Source organism: Ochotona princeps, chromosome 12 (assembly GCF_030435755.1).
Source record: "Ochotona princeps isolate mOchPri1 chromosome 12, mOchPri1.hap1, whole genome shotgun sequence".
In the NCBI taxonomy this organism is placed as follows: domain Eukaryota; kingdom Metazoa; phylum Chordata; class Mammalia; order Lagomorpha; family Ochotonidae; genus Ochotona; species Ochotona princeps.
In genome coordinates, this window is record NC_080843.1 from 36,924,461 (window position 1) to 36,937,391 (window position 12,931).

The window sequence follows — 12,931 nt, forward strand, 5'->3', positions numbered from 1 at the left end:
TAAAGATTTTATTATGGAAAGCCGGATATACAGAGAGGAGGAGAGACAGAGAGGAAGATCTTCCATCCGATGTTACACTCCCCAAGTGAGCTGCAACGGGCCGGTACGCGCCGATCCGATGCCGGGAACCAGGAACCTCTTCCATGTCTCCCATGCGGGTGCAGGGTCCCAAAGCCTTGGGCCGTCCTTGACTGCTTTCCCAGGCCACAAGCAGGGAGCTAGATCGGAAGTGGAGCTGCCGGGATTAGAACCGGCACCCATATGGGATCCCGGGGCATTCAAGGCGAGGACTTTAGCCGCTAGGCCACGCCGCCGGGCCCATTTTTTTCCTGTATTGAAGTGAAGTTTCCTTCTTTTCAAACGTCCTTCCTCAGTCCTGACACCTGTGAGGAGTATTTCTGCTTGTTCTATGAAATAGAGTTGTTGCACTTTGTGTGCCAAGATATGTTGGCATGATATGTTCCTCTAAACATTGTCCTGAGATGCTCGTTTCTTCAGAATACATGTTTCATATGACCTGTTGGAGAAAATCCAGTTTGGACTTTTAAAATATTATTTTCAAAAATAAGCTTTTTACTTTTTTTTTTTTCAATAAATCCCCTAAACTTTTTGCAGTGTTACTTTGCCCCTGTGCTATCTTAACATAAAAAATATATACACACATATTTGAGTAGGTATTTCAATGGTGTTTAACAAGAGAAAATCAGATTTATTTTTTTAAACATTATTTTTATGTGTGACAAAAATGGCATAGAAATGAATGGAATCAGATCATTAAAATTCACTCAATAATGCCTCAGTCAGCTGTGGACTGATCAATTCACGAATTTGCAGTGATTGACTTGCCTAGAGTGGAATTTCTGAAATCTTGGAAGAGTTGTGTGAACCAAATGAAAAAAATTTATCAGTAGATATTTTTGACAAATGTTAAGTTTGCTAAGTGGCAGAGAAGTGAGAGAAAATGTTCCCACTGAGGTGTGTGGAATGCTTCCTCTGGGGAGACAATGATTGAGTAACTAATAGTTCATTTCAGTTTTACAACTTAGCAAGGATGCAGTCAGTGTGAGCACTTTCAGATAGTCAGCTTGTGCCTTTTCGGCTAGTTTGCTTAATAGTTGTAAGACTGAACAGTACATGGCACCTACCTGTTCATATGTGTTTGTTTATAGTATACTTAAATTTTTTTAGAACTGTTTTTGCTGCAAAACGAGTTTTGGAGTATGTGTGTTAACTCATTTGATTTCATATTCTACACAAATATCATGAAATTTTTACTTGTTAAAAAGTTGACCTTCATAGAAACATGCATAGAAGTTGTAGCTTAGTGATTTGATAATTTTTGTTTGCTTTCTTTTTGGTGTTTCAGTGGGATGTTCTGGGGCTATGGATTATTTAGTTTCCATCTGCTACAGAGGAGGCACACGTATGTGTATGGATCAGCAGATACCTTAATGCGTTTCTTAGGAGCAGCCAACTTCATATTCTTTTTAAAGATTTATTTTATTGGAAAGTCACATATATAGAGAGGAGGAGAGACAGAGAGGAAGATCTTCCCTCCACTGATTCACTCCCAAGTGGCCACAATGGGCTAGAGCTGAGGAGATCTGAAGAAGCCAGGAGTGTTTTGTGGGTCTCCCACGCACGTGCAGGATCCCAAGGCTTTGAGTCATCCTTAACCACTTTCCCAGACCACAGGCAGGGAGCTGGATGAAAAGCGAGATTGCTGGGATTAGAACTGGTGCCCATATGGGATCCCGGCACATTCAAGGCCATGACTTTAGCTGCTAGGCCACCGTGCCCAACTTCATACTTTATGAAGTCAAAAAACCTTCACTGAAATATTTTTTTGCATTGTAGTGGATTGAAGAGTATAACTTCCCTTTATGATTTTATTAACCTACTAGCAAATGAGATTTTATAGGAGGAAATGAAATGTGTTGAATGAAATAAGTCTTTTGGCATTGGTGGAGTTCAGTGTGCTTATATGTCATTTAAAAGTTTCTGCATTTCAGTTCTCAGCTATCTTGTAAATTAGAAACTATCTTTGTTTTTAACTCATAACAACGTAGATCAACAGGAGGAACTTTCATTGCAACTAATGAGTCTACCCGTATGACAAGTTTCAAAACTCTACTTCATTAGTACAGCTTTGTTCCTAAGAGATAATAGCTTACAACTTATCTGTTCTAGTTCCATGAAAATATTTTGGGTCATTTCTGTATATCATTGTGGTACTTCTTTTTCTTTTATGGGTTTCTAGAGGCTGAATGCATTTTTCCTTTATTTAAACATTTAAAGCTAATTGGCTCATGTATGAAGATCTATTTCATTGTTAGATGCTATTTTATGAATAATCATGAAGTATGACAAAATGCATTTTTTGTATGTTTTGGAGGTTAGTATATTTAAAAAAATGAAGATAATCTTCCAGTATCACCTTGATGAACCCTTTTTAAAATGATGCCCCGTGTTTTGCTTCTGAAGGCTAAATGTGTCCTTCCATTCCAGCGTGGAACTCATGCTTTTCGTGTTTATTTAAAAAGCTGCTATTGTGGTTACTTTACAGTAGGAATTGTGCTTGTCTTTTCACTGTTTTTTAATCCCGACTGTGATACAACTCAGGCTACCTCATTCACAGCTGGCTTCTCCTCCTTATGTATATAAGTATATATAAGTATGCTGTATTTTTCCTCCCTCTGTATTTTCTGTTACTTGTTATGGTTAATAACCTTACACTAAATCTTTCTTTTTTTCTACCTGCAATTTCTGCTTAGGTTGTCTCTTCCATTACCAGTGACTTATACACCATCATTATCTTAATTACTTATTAATGTACATTGACTTTCCCCTCAAGTTCTACATTTGTAATTCAGTAGCTAATGCCATCTCCACTTGCATCCTGAATAGTTAGCAGGGTCATAGCACAGCACAGAAAAAGGCATCTTGATTTTGTTACCCTCAATTTCTCTCCCCAGATTCCATTTACTTTTCCGTGGCCACCGTTCTCTGGATTTTCTCTCTCTCATCCTTCATCACTTCAGCTCAAAAAAGGCATAGTGTATTTTGCTTCACTTACAACTGTGAAAAGTAGCCACATGGTCAGCAATATTCCCTACTTTTCTCTGTCTTCAGGGAACGTAGAATATGTGCAAGGTGTATCACTTTAAGCGCTGTATATTCTGTAAGGCTCTGTCCACAAGTTTTCCAGAAGTTAGTCTATTACTACTGAAGAACTGCAGCTCTAGACTCCAAATGATTTCTTGAACTGCTTGGCTATGGAGTTAACCTTATGGGGAGGGGTGTTGGGGAGCAGTAGTCAGTGTATTACCACACAGACTTCAGTGATTACCTGTATTTCTAATTTTTATCATCTTTCTATTTCTGTATTTCTAGTTTTAAGGAACATTCTATTTATCTTCATTTTCGTTTATCCACTCCATTTTTATAGACCTCTGTGCTCTTAAAACTCTTAATTGTCTGCTTTTAGCTAGCGACTCCTTGGTTTGACCCAAATATTTGTGTTGTGCATTTCCAGCATTTTATGATAAATGCCTTACTAAATACCAAATGTTTATCTTTTATTCACCTACTGTGAGCAAGCAAAACACTTAATTTCCAGGTGGCTGCCACCTGGAAACTGCATCATGTTTGAAAATTTCAAATGAATTTGCTGTAACAAGCAGACAGTGTTTTCAAAAGCTTCTATTAACCTTCTTGCTTTACAGCTTTCCAAAAATGCCAATTAAAATGTATTAGCAAATACTATATATATTCTGAATATTCTGTATTAGTTGTTCATTCAGTTTCTCTTTTAATCCCCCTGCACATAGTTAACCAAAGTTAATGTCATACTGGTGCCATTATGTCAGGGAAGCTGTGAGTGAGGGCTTCATAATTTCTGCAAGATATATAATTCATTTGATGCTTCAGATCAGTTGTAGATCATGAAAGTTTCATGAAAATGCACTAGTTTACACATTTCTGCCTATGTACTATATAATAAATTGACAGGGAATAATACTGGTGAGAGTGTTCGTGGTAAAATAACTTGCAGATAACAGCCATATGAAATATTGGTCTTACTGAATTGTCAGTGAAGGGTCCAAGATCATTTCGTATATAAAGTTCTATCTTCTAGTATCTTAGAATATCTTTTCAAAGGTTTATTTATTGTTGAACGTAGAGTATCAGGCCTATATTCAGAGAGAAACAGAGAGAACTTCCAATTCCTTGTCAATCTTGAGAGCTACACGGCTAGGGTCCTGGAAATCAGAAACCTAGAACTGAATCTGGGTTTCCCAGGTGTGCCATGCATGAGCCTAAGCTTTGGGGCTGTCTTTCTCTGCTTTCCCATGCACTCTGAGTGCTGGATCAAAAGTGCAGCAGCCAGAACTCAAGCTTAGTGCCCCAGGATGGGATGCTGGCCTCCTCAGTAGCAGCGTAACCACTGCACCACAATTTTTCTTTGTAGGTATGAATTCACTGGTGAAAGTAAGGTCTTCAGGTAGTCCCTAATGCGTGTTTAGGTCCTTAAAGCAGAGAAATTTTGTACTCTCAGTCACTAGATGTTTACATTCACTGAGAACAGACCACTTGAGTCACAGTGAGAAAGCGATCATCTGCAAGCCAAAGGGAAAAGCCTTCAGACACTAGAGCTTCTGGCACCTTGAATGTGAACTCTGAAATGGGCATTTCTACAATGTAAACTGCTTAACCTGTGGTATTTTGTTGATAGCAATGCTAGCAAACTAATACACTCACTTTAAGACAGGTTTCTTGTTTGCTCAGAGCTCATTGCTTATAGAACAGAGTAGCTTAAGTTGAAAGATGTTACACTTTTCCAGGTCAAATGTAGAAGCAGTTGTAGACCAATATACGGTATTGTTATGTTCCCTAGCAATCAATTTAGGAGCATCAAAGTTTGTTCTGCAAATGATCAATTTTTTATCACGTAATTGTAAGTAATTGTAGTTATACCTTCCATTTTTCAATAGGTGTGACATATAAATAAAGCATAATTAAGTGAATATGAAGGCATTTTAAGTGAACATATTTAGAAGTGTTCATGTTCAAGTTCAGGTTTAGATCAACAGAATTTCCTAGATAGCATTTCCAAATGTTTTCATTTATACCACAGTGTACCACGTTTTTGTTTTACCTTTTTTCTTTTACTCACTAAATCCATGTATTTTGTTTCTTTGTAATTTACATATAAACAAGTAACTGATAAAAGCTTGTCACCCTGAATTGCTTGTTTCTTAACCTGAAAGGAGATATGGGTAGATTTTTTTTTCCGTGTAAGGAAATAATAAAAAATGTCTCTTGGCTGTGTAGCACAGGTTCTGTGGGTAGATTTTGGAGTAAAAGCTATGGCTGCAAGATTGCCTGTGATTTTATTACATTTCAGTGATCTAATTAGATTGTCAGTAGGCATCTGATATAAGTAGCAACTATAAACAATTTTGAATGAATATAAGCCAAATATAATAAAAACTAATTTTATATTTTAAATTAGAATCTATGTGTAGATTCACATGTATAATTGCTAAAATGGTAGAATTATAAAATCTTTTTTATTAAACAAGTTAACGCTTCTAGCATAAGAAGGTATAATGAAATAGAACTGGACCATACTAATGTTGTTCTTTGCAAGCCTGAGGAACTGATGAGCAGCCAAGTGTTTGAATCATACCAGTTTATTTCCAAGACTTATATAGATGGAATTGGAGTTAGAACTTGAAATGTGAGAATCCAATGTGGTGTTGTGAGGTTAATCATTTTGTAGTGTAATTATTAATGTGGGGAAACCTGCTAGCAGGCCCTGAGACCACCAAGGGTGAGGCAATGGTGGTGTTCAACCACAAGAACCATCAGAGACAAACTAGTGAGGGATGTCCATTTATTTAGCACACATTCCAAGTTTTTAAAGGTTAAGGAAGGAGAGGACAGCAGAGCATTTTCCAACAGTCATTTCACACCCCACCCCCACCTCTCCCTGCTCAACAATGATAGTATAAATGATATCAGTCCCCCCTGACCTGAGCTCCAGTCATGCCAAAGGTCACGTTCCATATACAGAGCTGAAACACTGTGCCTCAGGTCATGTGCAGGTAGGTTGTAAGCCACACCCATGAGATAGCAGGCAGAGACCCTGGGGTGATTGCCCACAATATTAACTATTTTGGAAGGCAACAACATGGTTCAGAAAGCATGTCCAAAGTCACTAGAAGGATTAGGGATTCTATAGAAAGACACTGAAGAACACTGAGCACAGCGGCACTTCTTGCAACTGCAGATTGCTTTTTGAGATACCGAGCTGCACACATTTCCTGAATCTGCTGCTGCTTTGGGCTGATAGATGATGATGAGGAAGAAAACTACATCAGGAAGCCCTCTATATCTTCTTGGAGGTTACCAGACTGAACGTGGCATCAATACCGCATTAATCTTTTCAAGAAACCAACAGTTCACAGTGTTTGCAGATTTCTGGCTGGCTACAGATTTGAAGTAACTACTCGAGCAGTTCTGTCAGTGTCACTTGTGAGCCATAGCTAATGTCAAGCAACCAGGACAGCCTCACCCAAAAGGAACAGTTCTTGGAGCTTTAGGCTGTAGGCTGTAAACTCTGCTGCACCTTACTTTGCAACCTGAGGCAGGACATTACAAAAAGATTTCAGATGTGAATTCTGAGGGATGAAGACTTCAGAATATGCATTCTGAACGATTGCTTAACATTACAGATCCATACACTGCAAAGAAATCTAAGCAGTGTATAAAGCAAAGTAATTTTTGCAATGTGCTGAATCTTGTTATTTAAAAATCTGACGTGTAACCTGTGGGAAGAAGAGGTGTGGAGCTAATCAAACGCTGCAAACAGAATTACCGACTGTTCCCAGAATCCAGATTGTATCTGTGCAGTTTGCAAAAAAAGCAAACAAAAAACAACAAAACAAAAAACCCAAGACAAATCTTAGGTTAATTTTTAACAATTTCCTTTGAGAGGGAGAGAAGGAGAGATGCTGTCTGTGGTTTCATTCCTCAGATCCCTAGCCCCTGGATCCCACGTCAGGTCTCCCGTGGGAGGACATGGATAAACCACCAGGCCCTTATTATTGCTTCCGAGGCTGCATGTTAGCAGGAAACCAGAACTGCAATTGCAGCTTGGACACAAACCCAGGACTTGTTTTGCAAGCAGGCTCTAACATCTGTACCACATATCTGCCCCATGAAATCTTGATTTCGTAGTTTTTGTTCATGTATTTCAGTCATTATAACCAGTTACCACAACGGAGTCTTTACACAACAGATTTCATTCGCCACCTTTTAGCAGACCGGAAGTCCAAAATCATGGTGTTTGTAGCTGTTTGCTTGAGAAGCCTCTGAAGGAAAAGTTTGTCTATTTCTCTCCTCACTTTTTGGGGTTCTCTGCCATCCTTAGCATTGCTTGGCTTGTGGACACATCACTTCAATCTCTATTTCCTTTTTCTCATCACTGCCTTGTCTGTGTCACTGCCTCCTCTGTTTACAATCATCAGTTACACAATCATCCCAACTTGAGATCCTTTACTCATTCCATTTCTTTTAAGATTTATTTTATTACAAAGTCAGATATGCAGAGAGGAGGAGAGACAGAGAGGAAGATCTTCCGTCTGATGATTCACTCCCCAGGTGAGCGCAATGGCTGGTGCTGTGCCAGTCCAAAACCAGGAACCAGGAACCTCTTCCGGGTCTCCCACGCAGGTGCAGGGTCCCAAAGCATTGGGCCGTCATCGACTGCTTTCCCAGGCCACAAGCAGGGAGCTGGATGGGAAGTGGAGCTGCCGGGATTAGAACCGGCGCCCATATGGGATCCTGGTGCGTTCAAGGTGAGGACTTTAGCTGCTAGGCCACGGCGCCAGGCCCTACTCATTCGATTTGTAAAGATTGCCATTTTTTACTAAGTCAATTTCTGAAGGTTCTGGGTAGACATGAATTTGGGGGACACTATTCAACCCATATTTCTTGTACTTGTCATTTTAGCTTTGAACCTTGCTTCATAGTTGTAGAGGGTAAGAGAGCTGCTGCTTTCTGCATAGAGAGGATGAAACAGTGTAACAGATTCACTGGGAACCTTTAATTGCTTGTATTAATCATTTCTTCCACTTGTCTTCTCCTTTGTTCTTTCCAAATATAGGCTGTTCTCCTGCAGTGAGGTGTAAAAACAAGTGAAATAGGAGTGCATATAACATAATGAACTAATTAACAAATGTAGCTTACAGTGTTATTACATAGAGATCTATCAGAACCATGGGCACAGATCTGAGAAGATAGCATTTCTTCCTGTGGTATATTTTTGCCTGTGAGTAACCAAGATGCATTTTGCTGTCATTTTTAAAAACCAAAAACAACCTTGTTGCACTTTTGGTAGTATAATAATGGACTGTATAATGATATTCTAGAATTTAGATTTTGTTTTAAGCATACTTAATATTCAGGATTTTTGGTAATACTGGAGTTTTATCTGATTTCATTATTAACTGATATTTATAAAATACAGCATAATCATATTAGTCCACTTCTCATTAATTAAAACTCCTGAGAGGAACTTTTTAAGAAGCAAACAATTTATTTCAGCCCACAGTATGGTTACAGTTCAGGATTGGGCATTCTCATAGTCCTGCATCTTCTGGACAAAGTAGTTGCAGAGAGTGATCTGTATGATGAGCCAGGAAACAGGAGGAGAGCAGCGAGGCAAAGCTTGAGTCAAATAGTAATCAGCCCTTTCATGAGCATCATCTAAGGGCACTCCTCTAGTGTCCTAAACCCCCACCTCGGGACCCACCTGCAAGCACCACCGTTAAATCCAGTCTGTACCCTGAATCCATCAGCCATTTACATTAAAGCATCAGAGTTTCAACATCTGTATGACTGTTGGAGAGACACATCGTATTAATGCCTTCATAATATTAAAATACTTTCATTATTGCAATTGTTAAGAAAAATTGTCAAGATTAATTAAATGAGCAGATGCTTAACAGAGACATGATTTTATTAATCTACACTGCGGCCATCATCCACATTTTCAGGGCGACACACTTTGAGAATACATGGATGTTTGTACTCCAAAAGAACCCAGGTGTTGCACTAAAGTTTTTGTTAATTCTTTTATGAAGTTAGCAATTGTTAGAATAAGTTTTTATGTTACAAAACTTAAAAAAAAAAGCAAGGGAGAAGACATTAACATAGAATCTTTCTATGTTTTGGTCAGTTATTTACAATTCAAGGAAAGCAAAAAGAAATGATAGTATTGAGGTCAGCGGCATGCTGTTCTGTTACTTTTAACCAGAGAGAGACTCAAAGCAGAGAGATCACTGGACGATCCAGACTGCCTCTTGATGTTCCAAGGTTAGTCACAAACCCCAGTGTTCCTGGCTGGTGAATAGCTCCCTTGTCCACCTCAGCTGCTTCAAAAAATGATCTTGTTGAGAACCTAATAATAATATCCTACAGAAAACAGATATTTCTATGAGTGTAGGAAGATTAATTTGTTTTGAAGGTTCAAATTTTCTTATGGCAGTAACTTTTTTACAAGATTGCTTTGAAGAAGCAATTCTTGATTTGTGTTACAAATTATGTAAAGATTATTATGTTTCTTTGGAAACTTGTTAGCAATAATGACAAACACTTCCTGGAGATAAAGTATTTTTTTTTTTTAATTGCAAACTTAAATGTTTACAGTGTTTCCTTTTTTTAGTTTGAAATCCTAGCATAGCATGTCATGGATGCTGTGGCAGTGATTGCTCTAAACTTAAATATTTGTAATTTTAACTTTTATTCTAAAGTCTTTTTAACACCCAGTATGTTTAATTATCATAATGGTACTACCCTAAAGAAAAAGGCGTGACTTAGATTTTCATGCCCTAGATATTTAAGCAGTTATGTTTTTCCATTTCATTTCTAATACGTTTATTTGAAGAGGTCACAGTTAAATCCAGAATCTCTCCCTTCAGCAAACATTTACGTTTATGCAATATATAATGTCTAAGGTGCGAAGTTGAATAAAATGTCTTCCCTTAATGAGTTCCCAGCCAGTTAGAACTAAATGACATATGATAATATAGTAACAGCAAAGAAAAATAATCAGTAGTGGTGATGGGCAGAACCGGTACCTCACCAGAGCTACCTTTTAAAGATACTCACAGAAGGTTTTCGTATTGTTTTGTTTTGTTTTACTATTATGATAAAATCTGACTTATACATAGAGAAAATATTTCCTTGAAGTAGAGTGAGCGATTTGTCATTTCCAAGATTGAGTACAATCTTGAAGAGGAGTGTGGGTAGGTAAATTATAATGAGTAGTATATTTTCTTTGGAGTAGAATGTTAAATAGGTTATGGGCAGGATCTTGTTTTGCAGCTCAAGTATTATGTAGTTGGTTTATCAACTTGCTTCAAAAACAGGGAAGGGGAATCAAAACTGCTATTTGTCTGAAACACAAATTGTACAAATGGGAAAATGGCTGGAGTAAAATGATGAATCCAAGATCAGAAAAGGGGCAAGAATTTCCAATGACTAGGATAGTATTCACGTGCAGAAGAATTTAAGTACTATTTGTCAAGTAAAATGGGTGGGATCTCAGAGAATCAAGATGGTGGATGAGAGTAAGGACAAAATCAGATGGAGAAACATTAGTCGAGATGAATCAGAGGGCACATTCCAGGAAATAGGAGAGGACAAAAGACAACAGAGAGAGCAAAACCCTGCAAAGAAGCAAAACCCTATCCAACCTCAGAGTTCACTGAGGAAGACATCGAGAAAATCGGAGACACAGAATTCAAAACACTTGTAACAAAACTTCTTATCGACAATGAGAAGCACGTAAAGCAGGCATTCAAGGAATATGTCTCACTGGAAATTAATCAGTGAAAGCTGCTATATCAGAAATGAAGAATACAGTGGAGCAAATTAAAAGTACAGTGGAGAGTCTCCAAAATAGAATGAATGAAGCAGAAGATTGTTCGACTCTGTTTGAAGGAGAAGGAAATAGAGGATCAGGACTAATGATCTACCGGTATAGAAAGTGAAATTGATTACTTTTTGGTCCACTGAGGAATGGAGGTCATGTCTAGGGAGCTCAGTAGGGAGAGAGAACCATGATGTCTAGATGACTGAGGTAACTCCTTTGAGTATTAACTGAGTAAAATGTGAAAGTTAAAATTGCCTTAGAATAATCTAGTCAACTCTGATGCTGGCTTTCTTTTGTAACTTTTCTTCTGAAAAAACGAAAGGAATTTAAAAGTATGATTAATGACTTGGTCAAGAAATGTGAGAAAAATGAAAGAAAATTCACATTCAAGTCATATGCAGAAGCATCAGTAAATTAACACTTATTTGAAAGTATACAGTCTTAAACTTCCTTATACACTTTGTTACGTTTACCCAAAAAAGCAAAGGGATTGTCGTTGACCTCAGAGAGCTTGATAAATGAAAACTGTAGAGAAAACTGTGTTTTAAGATGCTGAAAGGGACTTTGTATGGAAATGTAATAACTGTTAGAGAAGAAAAGAGAATATTTAAAATGCTCTTTAGTTTTACCCATCAGATGACTCCAAACTTTAAATATCATTAGCCTAGAATTAGAACATTCCTTTTGTCTTAGAATCCTAGATTCTTGGTCTGCACATGCACTGCACATCAAACTATCACCAACATGAGGGTGGTGGGAGAAAATAGGATTTTTTTTTTCCAGACAGCTGTAGTCCCTGAGTCTTAGCATTAGGAACTTTGATAAATCAAAGTAGTGCCTGTGAAGTGGGTATATTGAGCTTCAGTGCATGTCCGTGGTTGGCTGACAATACTTGCAGCTCTCCTTTGATTTCCATGATGGGAATGACTGTCGTATTCTTTCTAGGAATTTTTGATACTGGTCAGATGTGTTCCAGTCAGTCTGGATGCTATGTGTATATTGTAGGTACTTTTTGCTCAGGGCTCAGAGCTCAGGAGAAACTGTACAAGGCAAGACTCTTGATCCAGATGTTTTCTGTTGAAGAGACAAGTGAAGCCTTGTGATCTATCACCTTGTGGTCTTAGTTGGACCTAGTATACAACTCCCTCAATTTGGTGAGTTGCCTTGATTTTCCAAAAAGTTCCCATCATGCGCAGTTGATATCTCTGTTTTTAATTTATTAAAAAGGTAGATAAACAGAACTGTGTGTTGGTTCATGCCCCAGATACCCATAACAAATACGTCTGGGCAAAACAAAAACTAGGAAGTAGGAATCCAGTGCATGTGTCCCACATAGGTGGCAAGAACCCAGTTTGAACTACTGTCTGCTGGTACACGTTTACTGCAAGTGGAATGGGAAGTACGGTCGAGTCTAGAACCCAGGCACTAGGCTATGACGTGAAAATCTCAAACAGTGCCCTAACTACTACGTCAAATGCCTGTCCCATTGTGTTAGTTTAGTAAAGGATTGCTTTAAAATGGTCAAAGCTGGACAAAAAACCTTTAAGAAAGAGATTGAGAGGCAGTGTTGGGCCTGATTTTCTCTACTGTCTCTAGTCAATGGGTAGAATAGGCGCTTGGATTGGCATTCTCTTTTCCAATGTCTCTTGGTCCTTATTCAAAAACCAACAATAAGAAGTGGTCAACTATGTTTAAATTCACTGAAGTGTAATGTACATGTAATATAATCAGACTGCTGATGAAGCCTAAGAAATGGTTTAGTGGGATTTCCATCTGTAGAGTAGCTGTAGGAACCATTGGTTAAGATAGCATCCCTGCCTGTTTTTTTTTTTTTTAAATGCTACCCTTAAATGATTGAGCATGTTGCAGACAATCTTAGTATTTTACAACTATTATACTCTCAAATTGCTGTTCCTCTTAGGTTGACTTTCCCAGTGCTGTCCTTGGCCTTGTGATTGTAACTTTGATGACTTAAGTTTATCTTTG

At 38.1% G+C, this 12,931-nt stretch overlaps 1 protein-coding gene across 3 annotated transcripts in view; it reads left to right on the forward strand.

Annotated features, from left to right (window-relative positions):
* DIAPH3 (diaphanous related formin 3) overlaps positions 1–12,931 on the forward strand; it is a 472,570-nt gene that overhangs the window by 272,442 nt on the left and 187,197 nt on the right. The window contains exon 23 of one of the 3 annotated variants that reach the window (XM_058670670.1): positions 8,614–8,800. The exons of the other annotated variants lie outside the window; for them this stretch is intronic. Within the exon in view, the coding sequence (XP_058526653.1) occupies positions 8,614–8,654 (41 nt within the window). The 3' untranslated portion in view covers positions 8,655–8,800. Of the gene's footprint in view, positions 1–8,613; positions 8,801–12,931 lie in introns of those variants that run through there. 3 annotated transcript variants of the gene reach the window in all.